This window comes from Elaeis guineensis, chromosome 10 (assembly GCF_000442705.2).
Source record: "Elaeis guineensis isolate ETL-2024a chromosome 10, EG11, whole genome shotgun sequence".
Lineage (NCBI taxonomy): Eukaryota > Viridiplantae > Streptophyta > Magnoliopsida > Arecales > Arecaceae > Elaeis > Elaeis guineensis.
This window is the reverse complement of record NC_026002.2, coordinates 59,673,813-59,693,515: the sequence shown is the minus strand read 5'-3', so window position 1 is coordinate 59,693,515 and position 19,703 is coordinate 59,673,813. Positions and strand designations below refer to the sequence as shown.

Here is a 19,703-nt window from a genome sequence, read left to right as displayed (position 1 = left end):
TCTTAACTAATAACTTTTTCAAGTTATTCTTCAGCAGACCGATCATCATTGCAGCTATTGCGGTTGACTGATCTAGGTTTTGGACTGAAGTGAAAATTCAGTGCAGGGGCAAAATGGTAATTTTAAAACTTTTTTAAAATTACTATTTTACAGTGAAATTATTAATTAATCTCATTAATTAATACTAATTAATCCTACACTAGGATCTAAATATGATACAATAGCATGCATTTAAATTTGAAATTCAAATTTGAAACAGTAAATTTTTTACTGTATTGTGTTCAGAACACATCAACTTTTGCGGGTAGTCGATCACCGTAATCTGATAACCATCGGAGGGCTCTGATCGTCATGTCATAGCCACACTAGTGTCTGACCTCTGCGGATCATCCACATGAAGCTCCCATCTGATCGGCTCCTCATGAATGCTAGTTTGTGATTTCACCCTTTTGATGGCTGATGTTGATCGAACTCCTTCGATCGATGTGTGCCGACTCTTCGGATGCTCCAGATCATCTGCACGATTGGTTGAGAGGCTGATAGATCTCTCCCTAAAATTTATGGACTCACGACACTCATGGCACACCAATCTCACTTCCCGAACCCTAGGTAGAAACCCTAGGGTACACACCAAAAACCCTGCGCCCAATTTTTTTTCTTTTCTTTCTTTTTCTCTCGGAAGGTTTTGGACCTTCACCTCATGCACAAGGCTTCCTCACACCCCACTTTCTTTCTCAAAATTTTTTTACACACGTCCCAGCTCCCTATCTCTTTTAAAACAGTTCAAAACGTGTCTTATCCGCGTGAGAGGATAAAGACAAGTGGTTACACATTCGAATTCAAATCAAATTTGAATTCAAACTAAAACCAACTCATCCCTATCCACTTGGGTGTGAGAAGAGAAGGTGTGAGTCTGCTTTGTGCATAGAAAGGTTTCAGGAGAAACTCTTTCTCGTGTGAGATGTGGGGCGCTAAAGTGGATAATGTCATGTATGCGCAAGAGATAAGTTATCCATTCAAATTCAAACACGCTTTGAATTTGAATAACTAACTAATCATCTTTATCCAAATATTGGTGCACAAGAGTGGGCGTGAGAAGGGCTTTGCATGAGAAAAAATTCACGAGAAGTTTCTTCTCGTGAATTCAAATGGGCGCAGAGATTTAAGGTGGTGCAGGGATTCAAATTCAAATGGTGGTTTGATCTTAATTGAACCAACCTAATCAAAATAGATTAAGCACAATTAGACTAAATTAAACCCAACTTAATTAGACTTAATTAGGCTCAATAAAATCTTAATCAAATCAAAAATTGACTAAGCCCAACCTCTGATCAAATCAGGGACCAAACCATCTCAACGATTAGGTCAACTCTTAACCTAATCGGGTCAAACCCAATTGAACCCAATTCAATTGGACTTGATCCAAAAATAATTACTCAATCAAATTGAGTTAATTAGCGATCAAATCACTAATAAAATCTCTCATAATTATTGAGTCCAAATCTGATGGGCAATCGGGTATCAAAGTCCATCAATATGAAACCTTGATTGAAGAGTTCAAATTTCAAATTCAAAATTTGAAATTTAAAATTTTGACCCCGGTATCCAAAATGTATGAAACTCATGATCAGAGAATCCTAATTCTCAATCATAGAGTCCCAAACACATAAGACTCATAATCAGCCATCAGATCAGAAAGGAACCTCTAATGTGTGTGACCCCGCAGGTTCGAACCTAAGTCGGTAGCACAGGAACCAATTCCTGTACTAATCGAAGTGACCATCTAGCAATGGTACCCGACATCCAGATAAGTTGAATAGTTGCAATCGCAACACTCAGAACCTACGTGAATATGCTTACTGTATAATTCATCCCTTTGGACCCCTGTGTTTAGGATGACTTAGGGTTAAACTGTCAACCCTGATTAGATCATCCGAGTCGTGTTCAACTCAAACAGTCCTGTGACTCCTCACTAGGACTACCCTGGCCAAGGTTTTGCTAAATTGAAATACGACTGTATACAGCTCCTAAACTGGAGTGGTCAATCCCATCTTGACACACGCACCGACAAGTCAAGTACTTGACTACACCCAGCAGCCTTCCGTCACTGAATTAGAAATTCAGGTAGTCCAGTGCTTAAGTGCAGTGAGTTGCCTGCAAGTCACCGTGGCGGTCTCAGGTCGGAGGGATAGTTATACCCATATCCCATTGGAGCAAATCTTGGCAGCAGAAATAGCTTCAGAGTCGGTCACATTCAGTGCAGATGTACCATTACATCTCACCTGTATGCCATACCAGTGTCTCCACACTCCTTGGTTATGAGGACAACCAATCCATATGGCACACAACGACCTATGCTCGATAAACGTTGTCGTCCTTGGTAATAACGTATCATTTGATCGCGAACAGGTTTAATGACTAAGAGATAAATCCTCCTTTGTCGAGTCTAAATAGTCCTAAGGACTTCACCACAACACAGGAGTTCATTAGAAGATGAAACATTTGTGATGAAAAAATGCCAAAATAATTTTTATTTATTTATAATTCATGTACTAATACAAAAGGAGCACAACCGTCAACAGACTGATGATTGACTTTGGGATACTATTTCCAACAATCTCCCACTTGGCCTAAAACCAATCGGTGCAGTATCTAATACCCATCTTCGACTTGTAGTCGTTGAACTCCTTCACCGCAATGGCTTTAGTGAATGGGTCGGCCAGGTTCTCCTTTTCGTCGATCTTTTGAAGGTCAACGTCACATCGATCCACGATCTCCCGGATGAGATGATAGCGGCGCAGAATATGCTTCGTCTGCTGGTGTGCCTTCGATTCCTTCGCCTGAGCAATGGCTCTAGAGCTGTCACAGTAGAGCAAAACTGGACCAACAAGGGAGGGTGCTACTCCGAGCTCGGTGATAAATTTTCTCAGCCACACCACTTCTTTGGCAGCACTGATGCAGCAATATACTCTGCCTTGCTTACTGAATCAGCCACAGTGTGCTGCTTGGAACTCTTCCAGCAGACAGCCCCACCATTAAGGATAAAAATAAATCCTGACACACTTTTGCTGTCATCGTGATCAGACTGGAAACTAGAGTCTGTAAACTCTATAAGTCTCAAGTTCGATTCACCATATACAAGCCACTGGTCCTTAGTATTTCTTAAATACTTCAGGATGGTTTTAACAACCTTCCAGTGATTCTTTCCTGGATCAGATTGGTATCTACTCACTACCCCTAGTGAGTATGCCACATCTGATCGTGTACATGTCATGGCGTACATGATAGATCCCACTGTCGAAGCATATGGAATCCTACCCATACGCTCTCTCTCTTGAGGTGTTGTCGGACAATCCCTTTTTGAGAGAGAAATTCCATGGCCTATCGGTAGATAGCCTTTCTTGGAATACTCCATGCTGAACCTTTTCAGCATAGTATCATTGTACGTGGACTGGGATAAGCCAAGCAACCTTTTGGATCTATCCCTATAGATCCTCATCCCTAGGATGTAGGAAGCTTCTCCCAGATCCTTCATGGAGAACTGTGATAATAGCCAAATCTTTATTCTCTGTAATGCAGGGACATCATTCCCGATTAAGAGAATGTCATCCACATACAATACAAGAAATACTACTACTGGACCATTAGCCACTTATAAATGCAGGGCTCTTCTCCGTTCTTAACGAAGCCATATATTTTGATTGTCCTATCAAAACGTATGTTCCAACTCCGAGATGCCTGCTTAAGTCCATAAATGGACCTTTGTAGCTTGCATACCTTAGACTCATCTGTGGATGTGAACCCTTCAGGTTGTATCATATACACCTCTTCGTCCAGCTCTCCATTTAGGAAAGCTGTCTTCACATCCATCTGTCAGATTTCATAGTCTAGATGGACAGCTATCACAAGCATAATCCGAATGGATTTGAGCATTGCCACAGGAGAAAATGTCTCATCATAGTCTATACCATAACGTTGACGATATCCCTTGGCAACCAGACGGGCTTTATAGGTCTCCACCTTTCCGTCTGCGTCCCTCTTCCTCTTGAAGACCCACTTACACCCTATGGGTTTCACTCCTTCGGGTGATTCAACCAATGTCCACACATCGTTGACCTTCATGGACTCCATTTTGGATTTCATGGCCTCTAGCCATTTCTTAGAGTCAGGTCTCTGCATTGCATCCATGTAGGTGATCAGATCCTCATCATTTTCATCAAGTTCGACAGGATCGCCATCCCGGACCAAGAAACCATAGTATCTATCCGGTTGATGTGGTACTCTACCGACCGCCTTAAGGGTGCATAATCAATGGGCTCTGGATCTGATTTAATCAAATCCGGTTCAGGTTCAGTAACATGTGTCGGATTTTTCACCTGTCGAACTTCGTCAAGTTTGACCTTAGAGGCAACAGTTCCTTCACTAAGGAACTTCTTTTCTAAAAAGATTGTCTTAAGGCTGACAAACACCTTTTGCTCATCAGCAAGGTAGAAATAATACTCTTTGGTCTCTTTTGGGTACCCTATAAAATTATACTTGTCAGACCTAGGTCCAAGCTTGTCTGTAATTAAACGTTTAACATAAGCCGGACACCCCCAAACCCTAAAGTGCGAGAGTACTGGCTTACGTCCTATCCATATCTCATATGGCGTTTTGGCTACAGACTTACTCGAAACTCTATTTAGAAGGTAACAAGTCGATTCGAGCGCATATCCCCAAAGGAAGATCGGCAGACCAGCAAACCCCATCATGGATCGAACCATGTCCAATAAGGTCCGATTCCTCCTTTCAGACACACCATTATGCTGTGGTGTTCCAGGAGGAGTCCACTGAGAGAGAATCCCATTCTCCCTTAGATATGTCAGAAACTCATTGGAAAGGTATTCACCTCTTCGATCAGATCGAAGAATTTTAATACACTTCCCAGTTTGTTTTTCTACCTCATTTCGGAATAGTTTGAACATTTCAAATGACTCTGACTTATGCTTCATTAAGTAGACATACCCATACCTCGATAGGTCGTCTGTGAAGGTTATGAAGTAGAAATATCCACCTTTTGCACTTGAGCTCATAGGTCCACATACATCAGAATGTACCAGACCCAAGAGTTCACTGGCTCGCTCACCTTTTCCAATAAAAGGTGACTTGGTCATCTTTCCAAGAAGACAAGACTCATAGGTTGGAAGTGATTCACAATCACCAAGTTCAAGAATTACTTCTTGAGCCAACTTGTTTATCCTGTTCTTATTGATATGACCTAGCCTACAATGCCAAAGGTAGACTTCTGACACATTATCTATTCTAGGACGTTTACTGAAGTTTTGAACCACATTAACAGGCTGTGATAGTAAGTAAATTCTATTATTTAATTATCCAACAAATATTGTAACACCATTCAAAATGATATTGCAAATATTTTTTTTTATTAAAAAATCATAACCGTACATGGCCAAAAGGCCTACAAAAATAATATTTAATAAAAAATTTGGACAATAGTGACATTCACTCAGAATTATGTTACGAGAATTGATTACAAGACTCATGATTCCTAAAGCTAGAACTGGAACTTTGCTTCCATCTCCAACGTTCAGGAACCTCTCGCCTTCATCAAATCTCCTACTGACCTGCAGACCCTGCATTGAATTACAAATATGATAAGGGCTTCCGGTATCCAATACCCAGGCAGTAGTATCACAAATGAAAAAGTTGCAAGGAGTTATCATATAATTACCTTGCTTTTTCTTCGGCCTGTTCGGATCCAGAGAGGCAATGTATTGAGGACAGTTCCTCTTCCAATGCCCCTGCTTCTTGCGAAAGAAGCACTCCGCCTGGCTCTGGTCGGGCTTGCGCTTCTTGGTCTGACCCTGTGCAACCGTCCCAGCATGAGGCTGCACCTTCTTGTTCTTCTTCTTCTTGTTCTTCTTCCCCTTCCCAAAGGGTCGACGATGAGAAGAAGACCCTCCCACTACATTCACCGACTCCTTATGGAGCTGGTGATCCTTCTTAAAGTTCTGCAGCAACCCCAACAATCCGTGGTAGTTTACTGCAGGCTTTGTCATTCGAAAATGAGTAAGGAATGGGAGGAAGGACTTGGGCAAGGAATTAAGGATCGCATCCTTACCGAGCTGCTCGTGCAGAGGAAAACCCAATTTGCTTAGGCACTTAATCATCTCGATCATGTACAGTACATGATCAGTGACTGAGGCCCCATCCCTCATCTGAGCATTGAAAATGGCACAACTAGTTTTGTGCTTTTCAACGTCGTCAGGCGTGCCAAAGGAGTCGTTCAACATTTGAAGCATCTCCTGTGGCTGGGCGTTCTCAAACCTGCGGCTGAACTCGTCATTCATTGCTGCCAGCATAATACATCGGACGGTAGTGCGGTCATTGAGCCATTTCTGGTAAGTGTCTCTGATCGCCTTACTAGCGTTCGGAGCTGGCTCCTCAGATGCTGGATCCATTACTACATAAAGGATCCGCTCATACTCAAGGACAATTTTCAATTTTTGATACCAGCTATCAAAATTAGGTCCCATGAGCTTGTCATTATCTAATAATGACCGGAGCAACAGGGTAGTGGCCATAGCTGTATAAAAGAAAACCAGACTCTATTAGTACATAAATTAATACTAAAGACTTGGACTTTAGTCTAAAATTTTTTCCAATATTTTTACGAACTGGTAGCCTCAACCTCCAATTCGAAGAATTACTTTAATTCCTTAATGGGTACTAGAATCCACACAGACTACACACGAGCCCAACTTTGGTTGGTCAACCCATATGCATCTATGGGTAGGTTCTTAACCAGTTGTTTCTCTAAACAACTTCTAGTAATTGATTTTGCCCCAGAACCTAATCAGTAGGCTTTGGCCTCCACTAAAAAGATCTGGTTAGGTCCAACCATTAACATGACTTAATTTGGTGAATCAGACCAATAAATGATCAGGCCCGACTTTGGCCGGCCAACCTAACCACCATCAGAAAGACTCAACCAAATTATCATATTATGAATGATAATTTCATTAGCTAATGAGCACCAGGCCTTTGGGCCTCCAATGATCATTGAACTAATGGACTCATTATCACTCACTTAATGGGAGGCATTGACTTAGTTATCATTATAACTTAATCATTTTAGGGACCTAATAATTTTTGAAGATTTTATTAAAGGATAGTAGAGAAGAAATCATCCAGCCAATTTCAATCCTCCCACTGACTTCACCAAGTCAGATTAAAAAAAAAAAGAATTTAATTAAAGTTGGCATTAGGAGCACCAAAATCAGTCACACTGATTTACCTAATGACATGGGTGAGCTCTAATCACCAAGTGATCTAATCAAAATCTAACTTACCAGATTGGCCACGTAAGTGAGATCAGTGGTGAAGATTTACCATTAACTCGTCAATGATTGAATCAATGCGAGTAGCTCCCGCTTAAGAACCACTAGTCAAAACTGCCGAACTTACCTTAGACACCAACCGATTCATTAGTTTTAATTTTGATCAACTTAGTAAATAGGGTTCCACCGCATAGCCATGAATTAAGTCCATCTTGGTCTAGTTAAAGACATGGACCCATTCAACTACACCTATTGAAGTTGAGTCTAGAGTATCCTTGACCTAATCTAATTCAACTTTTAATTAGATTTGACCAATTACTCCATTTAGTCTATTTTTTAAGCTAACCTTAGGTCTAACCCAATTATGGACCTAATTCATCTAACCCATTGACCCACAAGTTTATGTAATTATCTTAGGTCTTAATTCATAATTCTAGACCTACTAGACAATACTTAATTCTTTTAATTATGTACTTGGGCTGATGGGTCAGGGTTTGGCATTTCGAAAATAATTTTTCAAATTTTGAAAGATTTTATTTTTTATTCATCAAATATGTTGACTCATTTCACAAACGGGTCAGCACATTTCATAAACAGCAATCCTATTGCTCATTTCATAACATAAAATAACTCAAAATAAATCATAAATTTTCTTTTAGATCTAATCTAAAATATTCATGATAAATCTTATAATTAAGTCCTTTCACTGCTTCATCGGCATAGGGTATAATTGCATCGGCACCCCTACCACCATAGGAGACCCCATCGAATGGAAAGAGAGGGCCTTTAAACCCTACTTTTCTCTTATGACCGGACGGCCATGGCAACCAACCCAATTAGATTACTTGCTACTTGGATCAAGTATATCTAAATATACCAATTTCAAAATTTAAATTTTGAATTTTAAATTTCAAATTTGAGATTTCAACCAAATTTTAAATTTTGAATTTTCAATCTTTGAATTTTAAATTTTAAATTTTGAATTTTAAATTTTAAATTTTGAATTTCAAATTTTAAATTTCAAATTTGAGATTTCAACCAAATTTTAAATTTTCAATCTTTGAATTTTAAATTTTGAATTTTGAATTTCAAATTTCAAATTTTAAATTTCAAATTTCAAATTTGAAATTTCAAACAAATTTCAAATTTCAAATTTTAAATTTTAAAATTTAAATTTTAAAATTTAAATTTTGAATTTTGAATTTCAAATTTGAACTTATAGATTACACCTTAATCTATGCATGCATATGTATATCATATTCTAGAACCATGCTCTGATACCATTTGAAGCGAAAATTCAGTGCAGGGGCAAAATGGTAATTTTAAAACTTTTTTAAAATTATTATTTTACAGTAAAATTATTAATTAATCTCATTAATTAATACTAATTAACTCTACACTAGGATCTAAATATGATACAATAGTATGTATTTAAATTTAAAATTCAAATTTGAAACAGTAAACTTTTTACTGTACTGTGTTCAGAACACATCACCTTTTGCGGATAGTCGATCATCATAATCTGATCACCATCGGAGGGCTCTGATCATTACGTCACAGTCACACTAGTGTCTGGCCTCTGTGGATCATCCACACGAAGCTCCCATCTGATCGGCTCCTCATGAATGCTAGTTCGTGATTTCACCCTTTTGATGGCTGATGTTGATCGAACTCCTTCGATCGATGTGTGTCGACTCTTCGGATGCTCTGGATCGTCTGCACGATTGGTTGAGAGGCTGATGGATCTCTCCCTGAAATTTGTGGACTCACGACACTCGTGGCACACCAATCTCACTTCACGAACCCTAGGTAGAAACCCTAGGGTACACACCAAAAACCCTGCGCACAATTTTCTTTCTTTTCTTTCTTTTTCTCTCGGAAGGTGTTGGACCTTCACCTCACGCACAAGGCTTCCTCACACCCCACTTTCTTTTTCAAAATTTTTCTACACACGCCCCAGCTCCCTATCTCTTTTAAAACAATTCAAAACGTGTCTTATCCGCGTGAGAGGATAAAGACAAGTGGTTACACATTTGAATTCAAATCAAATTTGAATTCAAACTAAAACCAACTCATCCCTATCCACTTGGGTGTGAGAAGAGAAGGTGCGAGTCTGCTTTGTGCGTGGAAAGGTTTCATGAGAAACTCTTTCTCGTATGAGATGTGGGGCGTTAAAGTGGATAATGTCATGTATGCGCAAGAGATAAGTTATCCATTCAAATTCAAACACGCTTTGAATTTGAATGGCTAACTAATCATCTTTGTCCAAATATTGGTGCACAAGAGTGGGTGTGAGAAGGGCTTTGCGTGAGAAAAAATTTATGAGAAGTTTCTTCTCGTGAATTCAAATGGGCGCAGAGATTTAAGGTGGTGCAGGGATTCAAATTCAAATGGTGGTTTGATCTTAATTGAATCAACCTAATCAAAATAGGTTAAGCACAATTAGACTAAATTAAATCCAACTTAATTAGGCTTAATTAGGTTCAATAAAATCCTAATCAAATCAAAAATTGACTAAGCCTAACCCCTGATCAAATCAGGGATCAAACCATCTCGACGATTAGGTCAACTCTTAACCTAATCGGATCAAACCCAATTGAATCCAATTCAATTAGACTTGATCCAAAAATAATTACTCAATCAAATTGAGTTAATTAGCGATCAAATCACTAATAAAACCTCTCATAATTATTGAGTCCAAATCTGATAGGCAATCGGGTATCAAAGTCCATCAATATGAAACCTTGATCGAAGAGTTCAAATTTCAAATTCAAAATTTGAAATTCAAAATTTTGACCCCGGTACCCAAAATGTGTGGAACTCATGATCAGAGAATCCTAATTCTCAATCATAGAGTCTCAAACACATAAGACTCATAATCAGCCATCAGATCAGAAAGGAACCTCTAATGTGTGTGACCCCGTAGGTTCGAACCTAAGCCGGTAGCACAGGAACCAATTCCTGTACTAATCGAAGTGACCATCTAGCAATGGTACCCGACGTCCGGATAAGTCGAATAGTTACAATCGCAACACTCAGAACCTACGTGAATATGGTTACTGTATAATTCATCCCTTTTGACCCCTGTGTTTAGGATGACTCAGGGTTAAACTGTCAACCCTGATTAGATCATCCGAGTCGTGTTCAACTCAAACAGTCCTGTGACTCCTCACTAGGACTACCCTGGCCAAGATTTTGCTAAATTGAAATACGACTATACACAGCTCCTGAACTGGAGTGGTCAATCTCATCTTGACACACGCACCGACAAGTCAAGTACTTGACTACACCCAGCAGCCTTCCGTCACTGAATTAAAAATTCAGGTAGTCCAGTGCCTAAGTGCAGTGAGTTGCCTGCAAGTCACCGTGGCGGTCTCAGGTCGGAGGGACAGTTATACCCATATCCCATTGGAGCAAATCTTGACAGCAGAAATAGCTCCGGGTCGGTCACGTTCAGTGCAGATGTTCCATTACATCTCACCTGTATGCCATACCAGTGTCTCCACACTCCTTGGTTATGAGGACAACCAACCCATATGGCACACAACGACCTATGCTCGATAAACGTTGTCGTCCTTGGTAATAACGTATCATTTGATCACGAACAGGTTTAAGGACTAAGCGACAAATCCTCCTTTGTCGAGTCTAAATAGTCCTAAAGACTTCACCACAACATAGGAGTTCATTAGAAGATGAAACATTTGTGATGAAAAAAATACCAAAATAACTTTTATTTATTTATAATTCATGTACTAATACAAAAGGAGCACAACCGTCAATAGGCTGACGATTGGCTTTGGGATACTATTCCCAACATGGACCTCCAGGGTCATCATGTTGAATCTATTCATAAAAGAACAGATTGACTCACCCTCTTTTTGCTTGATGGTATGGAGGTAGTCATGCCGCTTCTGCTGTCGCCGACTGTTGATGAAATGACCAATGAAAGACCAACACAAGTCCTCAAAAGAATGGATAGATGCCGGCCTCAAACTTGATTACCACTATCGAGCGGCCCCCTTAAGGGTTGGAGGGAACATTCGATAGAGGATTGTATCCGATACTTCTTGAAGGAGCATGGCCGTCTTGAAGGTCTCCACATGATCAACAGGGTTGGTGGTCCCATTGTAGACCTCCAGTTGAGGCAGTTTGAAGTACAGAGAGAGTGATTCCTACACAATCCTCGAGACGAAGGATGGCTGGCTGTTATATCCTTCGTAGGGCAGTGCTGAGGAGTCATTATTATTGAGGGCCTTTTCTATTTTCTGGCCCAACTACTGGCCAAACTCTTGAAACCATCTTTCAAAATCGACTTCATGGACAGTACTAGCCTCGAAGCGCAGAGGAGATCAATGTCCAAGGGTTGAGTCATGGCCCGACTGTGGGCTTGGAGATCGTCGTCTGATCGGCTGTTGGGCCCTAAGGTGACTTTGATGAGTCAACCTCCTTTTCAGACTTCGAGGAGGTGCTTGCGGCTCTGGTTGAGATGGTGGTTGCAGAGCCACAGTCAAAATAGGATTCTATGGGGGCGCTACTGTGGAAGGCACAGGCGGCACCATTGAGGGAACTGTATGACGCACCGTCGTAGGGGGTGCAGGGATAGCTTAGGGACACTGTGGTGCCACCTGAAAGGGTACTGAAAAGTTCTGGATCGCTTGGATTACGGTCGTCAAATATTGAACTTGCTGGAAGAGCTGACCGAATTGGTCGGCCATGACTGACGCCGGTTGGGCCGGTTGAACTGATGGAGGGACGACCGGTTGAACTGGTGGAGGGATTTCTGATGCCAGTAGTTGAACTTGATTGTCAGCTTAGCTGGCCGTCTATCGGGAAGCAGCGGCATTGAAAAGTCGGGAAGATGTCCATCTTGGAGCCATGAATGCGAATGTAGGCCCTTCCTCTATTTGTTACTGGTGAAATTGGTCGAGATCGGATGACAGACACTTGATCCTCGTGCAGGGATGCTAGTGCTGGAGTGATCTGTAAAATAAGTCTCAAACTGGAGGTTGTGGCTCTGGCCAAGACTCTCCGATGCTCAAGTCAAAAAAGTAGAGAACAAACGAGCAGCAATGGATTCTCTGAGAGGGATTTGATTGGACTTACCTGGGTCCTTGGGGCTCTGGTTGTTTATATAGAAGGATGTCGGACAGCTGGGTTGTTAGCTATGAGATTGTATGATTTCGAGATTGTTGGACCGTTGGTCATGCCAAACTGGACGAGATAATTCAACCCTTAATCGCTCCCCCGAGATCAAGAGAGATGGTTACGCCAAATCCTATCTATTTGGAATAGACAGCTATTGCACACATTGAAGAGATAAGTCGGCTGAGCAGCTCATACACAGGTCAGACATTGGGGACGTCTCAGCTTAGTATGGAGATGGACTCCTCAGCTCATACGACAGTCAGCGATCGTGTTGATGACCCAAGAACTTGAAATATCTTGTGATATAGTGCTGATCCGAGGCGCTTGCGGTAACCACCGTAACAAAGGCGTTTCGCACCGTCAAAGAAACTACTTTCCTAACACTGACGGGGTGTTTGGTGATCCAACTTGGATCATCACTGTGATCTTAGATTTTTGGTGATCCAAATCCTGTGATGATTTAATCTATAGTGACCTAAGATCACTATGTTTGGTTTGTCATAGTATAGTTATTAAAGATCTTTGAAAATGTACCAGCTACTTGTTTGATATGCTACGAGAATTCAAGATCATGGATCGTATAATATCAAATAGAGGATTGAAGATTAGGAATAAAATCAAATAGATTTTTCCTCTTTCTAATCAGCACGATGAGAAAAAGAAGAATTTTTTTTCTCTTTTGTGGAGATGACGTCTCAAGTATTTGTATGCATTTTTTCTCTTTCGTGGAGAAGATACTTCAACTACCCACACCACGTGCACGAAAAAAAATAATGGTGACAAAATTTTTTTTTTTCTCTTTCCAAAAGTTTCCCAATCGAAAGGATATTTTGGTTAACATATTTAAATATATAAGATCACCATAATCTATCCTCAAGAGTGGATTTCTATCACTGTGTTAGATGGTGATTTGAGAAATGAAGAGATTTAAAATCACTGCCACATAAAATTATTATAATACAACCAAATATAGTGAGATTATTTTCATCTACATCATTCTTCACTCTTGATCGTTGATGGCCGCCTTCGGAACAGGACTTTCTTTTGTTTCTTCACACACCTCCCCCCTTTCCTCCGGCCCGTACTTCCCGTTCTTGGATCTTGGCATCTAACAACCAGTCCACCCGTAGACCGTCCGTTCCGAGGTATCCGTAAGAAATGTAGCCTGACCGAATGCCGAGACCACCGTGTGACCGGTGCACTCTCGTAGAGCCATTTGTCCTATCCTCTAAGTGTGCAATTTCGTAGGATTCGGCATATCGGTTACAAAAAAACAAATTGGACATTTAGGCCAGAGTTGGGGGCCGCTCCTTCACGTGTTCTCGCTCTCCCTCGCTCCATTTTTCGAAGGAGGATCACCACTTCCAAACCTTCTCATCTAATTTTCTAAGGTTTAAATTATACTAATTAGTATGTGGCATAAGCTAAATTTTGTAGCCATCTGATATCCTTCTCAAGCACACAAAATTAACTTTCCCTATAGGACTTCGGAACTCCAAATGGAAACCATACCGTACACGTGGCGACTATTTTGGCCTTAGTTTCATCCCTCAAATTCTAATCGAGCTCAGGAAGCTCGGGTTGAAATCGGCTTCCTGTCCTGGATAGACGCATTGCACTCTCATATGTAGAAGCAAATTGTCAACTACTTTCCATATAAATTATTTACGAAATCCAGTTCCTTCAGCCCCTCCATCGTTTGAGCATCCACTCAGTACTCTTGCTCTCCATTTTTCTTTTCTTTTTTCTTTTTCTTTTTTTACAGGATCCAACTAGTTGTGCAGGTAAGCGGGCTCGTATATTATTAATTTTCTTCTCCCTTTTTATTAGTCATCATCATTTTTCAAACCTAACGGTCGTCTTACTGTTGATGGCCGGTTTTCTCTTGCATTTTCTTCTGCTTGCTTGTCTCTTCATTCCAGCAAGAATACTCTCTCCGTTATCACCTCTTCGTCACCGTCCAAAAGCTCGGCTCTCACCACCAATCCGCTTTACCTTTCTACCTGCTTATATCCCCGCTGCCGTCCGGGATTATTAGAGGTTGAGCACGTGGACGTCACGTGCGCCGGCTTGCTATTTTTCCCTTTGTTCTCTCTCTCTCTCTCCCTCTCTTTTCTTTTTTTTTTTTTTGGTAAAGTCTCTCTTTTCTTTTTTAAGTTTTTATGTTTGCTCATGTTCTTCTCGAAAAGATTTGAGGAGTTGCCACCTAGTCTGCGAGTTTCTGGGTGTGTTTTCTATTTCACCGAATTCAATTTACTTTCGGCACAGAAAACCTCTTTTGTTTGTTTGTTTGGATCTCTTTTTTGTCAGATCCGGTTCCTTTCTGCATCTAAAAGTTCCGAGACTAATAAATGTGGAAAAATTCGAACTTCTAATTGCTACTATGTAAGGTTGTTCTTGTGCTCAATTTGTTGTGGTATTAAACCGGATAGACATCCACACTATGACAGATTTGTGGCATCTGAAGTCATGTAGGACTTTCGGAAGAAAAGTTTATCTATATGTCTACTTAAATAACTTTTGATAGCTCTTCATTCTCGAGAAGGTGGCTAAGGAGGGCTTGCTGGTTGGGTCGCATGAGGTTCATACGTTATTTGCGTTCCAATTTGCAAGATGCCTAAAATATTCGCTACATGTTGCACTAATGCAAAAAACTGGATGATTGATGGACGAATTTCTTTATTTTTTTCTTTGATATTTCTATTTTAAAGTGCAAAACATGTTCCCGATTGTTCTTGGTGATCTCATCTTATAATGTTCAAGACACATCCAGAATTAGATTTTTTATAATAAAGGAGGCTAAGAAAGCCACCTGGTTTTTATTAAGGATAAAAAGCTATTTATATTTAGAAGTAGATTAAACAAAAAAGTACATAGATTGTCTTTTCCTTTTTTATGCCCGAGAATAACAGTGATGGTGGCTTCAATTATTTCATAGAAATGACAAAAGAATCACCAATGTCGAACACCTGGGAAACACCTCCCTTGATGATCAGAACAGAGGCTCAATTATTATATGTAGTCCTATATGACTGAAAATAATTCTCATATTGTTTGTTTTTGAATGAGAGTAGGTTATAACAGATGAATTAATGACGATCAGAACTCTGTCTCTGGTTCACTTGTTTTACTCTCTGCTGATCAATAATAGCAGTATCTTTTGCAGGTCTGAATTATATATAAATATTTTAATCTCGTCAGTATGTGAGGCAGCACAACCATGATTTGCTTCAAGTAACAGTTACTTGTCAGTTTGCTTGGGGAATTACATTGCATTTCATATAGCTCTCTCTGGAGAAAAATATGCTAGCAATTTCAGATCTGTTGATGTCTTTGGCTTGAGTTTTATTGCTGTGTTATTAACTGCATACCATTCAGTTTTAACGAGCCGTAGTTGGGGGAATGCAAGACGCAGAGAAGATTGTTGTGGCCAAACCTGTGGCTTCTCGACCTTATTCCAATCTCAGGTCCTTCTCAGAGCTCCTTGCTGACGCCATGAATGCTTCTCCTGTGACTTCATTTGCTGAGGCAACGGTTACCATCAGGCCGAAGACTGTGAGATTTAAACCCTCACCAAATGCTGCCCTAGCTGAGGTTTCATCCCTGGTGAGACATATGGATATCAATTAAATAAAATTGGTTGTTAGCTTGCTCCTTTATATATAGTCCATTTGTTATCATTGTTTTATTTGGATTTCATCAATTAATAATACAATCACAGGATAATATATCTGAATCAAGAGTTGCATTTAACATATCTGATAAAGCATCTACTACGATTTCAAAAGCAGATTATAAGACAAGTGTCTTATACAAACCTGCAGCAAGAGTTGTTTCAAGGACCACTGCTTCTCGCTTGGCAAATCTGGTCCGTATGTTCTCTTTTATGTGCTCTTTCACACTAAAGTATTGTGATCAGTTGGTTCAAATGAATACATGTAGGTCATAATTTCAGACTGGTTCACAAACAGCTAACTTTGAATATATATGTCATAGGCATCCTGTTAACTTTGAATATATATTTCATAGGCATCCTGTATGTCTCTTAATGAAATATCTGATAATTTACTTTCTACTAAAAAAGGGGTGACATATTCTTCCATCTTTGATGATCATTTAACTTTGTTGGAGGAAACATGTAATGGATGATCTTTCATACATAAGAACTATAATGTCTGATGATGTTATTGGAATATAAAGCATTCAGTATGTTTATTGTGTCAGGGAAACTTTGATGCCGGTCATCAAAACCCCGCCACAGATGTGCAAGCCCCAGTTCATGTTATAGGGCAAGAAAAACACCAATTCCAGCTCCAGCCTACTCTCAGCTGTCAACAGAATTCATTTTCGCACATTGATATGAACCATATTTATAAGCCTTCAAATTCTGTGCCTGAGAGCACAGAACAAGATACAAGAAAACAACCAGCAACTGGTGGAGACCGACCTTCGTACGATGGTTATAACTGGAGAAAGTATGGGCAAAAGCAAGTGAAAGGAAGTGAATGCCCACGCAGTTACTATAAATGTACACATCCAAATTGTCCTGTAAAGAAGAAGGTTGAGAGATCATTTGATGGACAAATAGCGGAAATTGTCTACAAGGGTGAACACAATCATCCTAAGCCTCAGCCACCTAAGCGACTCTCATCAGGGTCACAAGGGCAAACAGTTGTTTCTGAAGGGCATGGGAAAGAGAGTGACAATCCATTGCGGAGCCACCATCTTGTTTGGGGGAATGTATCTGATGGACAAGTTGAGAAAGGCATTGAAATAAGTCTTCCAGACACTACCTCTTTTCTTGGGAAGGCATATTTTTCTCATGATCCACCTTTTGCTACGTCATACAATAGCGTTGCTAGGAATCCTGATAGTGCTGGTCGACTCAGTGGGGCCTCTGAATTTGGAAACGCAACAGCTAGTATAGATAATGACAAGCCTAATTATAATAGAAGGTAAGTGGTGTATTGCTTTATGAGTTTCATCTGTATAATATTTGAGTTACCGACTTCTATGTGCTTGTTCTCCACAACAACCATGAAAAAAAAAAGGAAAAAAATAAAAGGTAAAGAAGTTTATAGGCTTGATAAGAATGCCTTGAAGCATGTGACAGTGATTATATTTAAGAGGATAGTCATGTCTCACCATGTGTATGGTTCTAGTGACAAAGTCCCTTCAGATGAAGAGAACCAGTGCAATTTCCATCTTGTTTCTTTCATAGGTAATAGAATCCAGTATGTTTCAATCAATGTTTACAAAATCAATCCGTAAATGTCGAAATATCAAATAAGTTGGCTCTTCGTAGCACGCAAAACTGTTATCCAGAAAATGCAGATGATAAATTTTAAGCCATTGTGATCATTGTAGGCTTATTGAGAAAGACTCCGTATAAGTTGATTGACGTGATTAAATGGGCCGCGTTGGTAGAAATCAAGAACATATGAATCGCACATTTACCACACAGTACATCAATAATCACATTTACAACATCGTCCACATCAATAAGCACATTTAGAATTTCTTTCGTGCGTATAGGCATTAAGCCATGCCTCACAAGCTCTCTCATCACAGGAAGAATGAGAATCAAGTTAGTGGAGCAGGCGCCGTAATGGAAGGTGTTGCAGAGCCTCATTCTGCAACACAGACTATGGTAGAATCAGATGTCTCTGGAGATGGATTTCACTGGCGAAAATATGGACAGAAGGTTGTGAAGGGAAATTTATATCCAAGGTAAATACTTGATGTTTCTTTTATTAAACCAGCAGTCAAGAGAGCAGAGCCTGGATAATTTACCACCAGTGACAGGAGAGCAAAGATAAACAGCTACAGCACCGTGAAGGCAATAACACAAGCATATGTATCTTTTTTTTTTTTTTTTTTTTTTTTTTTGTGTATGTCCAAGCATGAATACATGTATGTACATATAAATATTTATGTATATATGTGTAGTGCATTGAATGTGCGTATATATTGTGCATGTGTATACAATGAAGTGCTTAATGTTTAATTTCCACAGCTACATGCTGTTTAAGTTAATCTTCATTGCTGTAGTTTGTAATCAACTCTCTGTAAGCAGTAGCACAACCACAAGATCTGCTACTAACATTAATTTATTCTTGCAGAAGTTACTACAGATGCACCACTCCTAACTGTAACGTGCGTAAGTATGTTGAGAAGGCATCAGATGATTCAGGATCTTTCGTTACAACATATGAGGGAAAACACAATCATGCGCTGCCAGCTAAGAAGACAAACCTAGCTGCTTCTGACCCTGATGCAGTAGCCCTTAACAACTCCAGGCATAATTTGAACACTTGAAACAAGGGAGGGAAAGCATGGCTTGAAATTTATCTGATGATCTACCTGACAAGATGTAATGTTTCTTTTCAAAATCAAGCAATCTCCAAACTGGAAAGGAATTTGACGGTCAAAGATGTTTAGCTATGTTCCGAGAGGCTCCGCAAGGTTGCAGCATGGTGCACAACGCACATGGTTATCTTGATCTTTATTTTGCAATATTATTCAGCATAGCTGATGGACACCACTTGGTAGATTCATGTTACTGAAGCTTATAATACTCTCAAGTTCTTTCATTCAGAAATGCTATGAATCTCATCAAGGGTTTGCCTTTTCTTTCTCATTAACATTGTATTTTATTGCTATAAAAAAGGCTCTGCCTTTTCTCTCATGGCTTGTAGTAATCTGAAAGTTTGAGGGTCCATTAAGAAGTGATCCATAAATGTATCCAAGGCTTTGCCTTTTCTTTCTCATGGAAACTGCATTTTATTGCTTTTCATTCGAGGATGACATTTTCATTTTACTGCTATCTGTATGAATTCCTTCTTACTGATTTAGGATGTCAAGGATGTTGTTAAAGCTATAGGATGAATTTTCTATCCTCTATTTTCTGTATCATTGGGTACAGTTATCATCTGAGAGCACATTCTACTATTGGATTTTAGGTATTTTGCATGTAGATTTCAAACAATTTTGAAAAACAAGTAGTAGAAGACAAGATTAAATCATATTTAATCCTACGCATGCACAGATCTAAATCAAATACCTATGGATCTAGTTCATATGATGATAAATAAAATAATAAGTATATGATTTTAGAGAATAAAAATAATTTTATGATCGAATCACATACCTGAAATGCTGAACTCCTTCGGATCTGGATTTGAGGATGTCTTCAGGTTCTGATGTAGCCGCACACGC

At 39.7% G+C, this 19,703-nt stretch overlaps 1 protein-coding gene across 4 annotated transcripts; it reads left to right on the top strand.

The window, feature by feature from the left end:
• Nucleotides 1-14,135: 14,135 nt before the first annotated feature.
• LOC105035205 (WRKY transcription factor 44) lies at nt 14,136-19,255 on the top strand. Of its 4 annotated transcripts, none has more exons than XM_073244700.1 (6): nt 14,136-14,269; nt 15,652-16,091; nt 16,207-16,353; nt 16,710-17,440; nt 18,057-18,215; nt 18,608-19,255. In XM_073244700.1, exons 2-6 carry the CDS (start codon nt 15,888-15,890, stop codon nt 18,801-18,803), a joined length of 1,437 nt encoding a protein of 478 aa, XP_073100801.1. In that variant the 5' UTR covers nt 14,136-14,269; nt 15,652-15,887; the 3' UTR covers nt 18,804-19,255. The 4 variants fall into 4 exon arrangements, with proteins under 4 accessions (XP_073100801.1, XP_010908965.1, XP_019702822.1 ...); XM_010910663.4 differs by lacking the exon at nt 14,136-14,269 and adding an exon at nt 14,322-14,710 and having other exon boundaries at nt 15,864-16,091; XM_019847263.3 differs by lacking the exon at nt 14,136-14,269 and adding an exon at nt 14,323-14,710.
• Nucleotides 19,256-19,703: the final 448 nt, after the last annotated feature.

Excerpts from the sequence above, each read along its gene's own strand:
- LOC105035205 (XM_073244700.1), top strand. The coding sequence starts at position 15,888 with ATGCAAGACGCAGAGAAGATTGTTGTGGCCAAACCTGTGGCTTCTCGA. Across the intron at positions 16,092-16,206 it reads TAGCTGAGGTTTCATCCCTG|GATAATATATCTGAATCAAG; the intron begins GTGAGACATATG and ends ATACAATCACAG. Across the intron at positions 17,441-18,056 it reads AAGCCTAATTATAATAGAAG|GAAGAATGAGAATCAAGTTA; the intron begins GTAAGTGGTGTA and ends CTCTCATCACAG.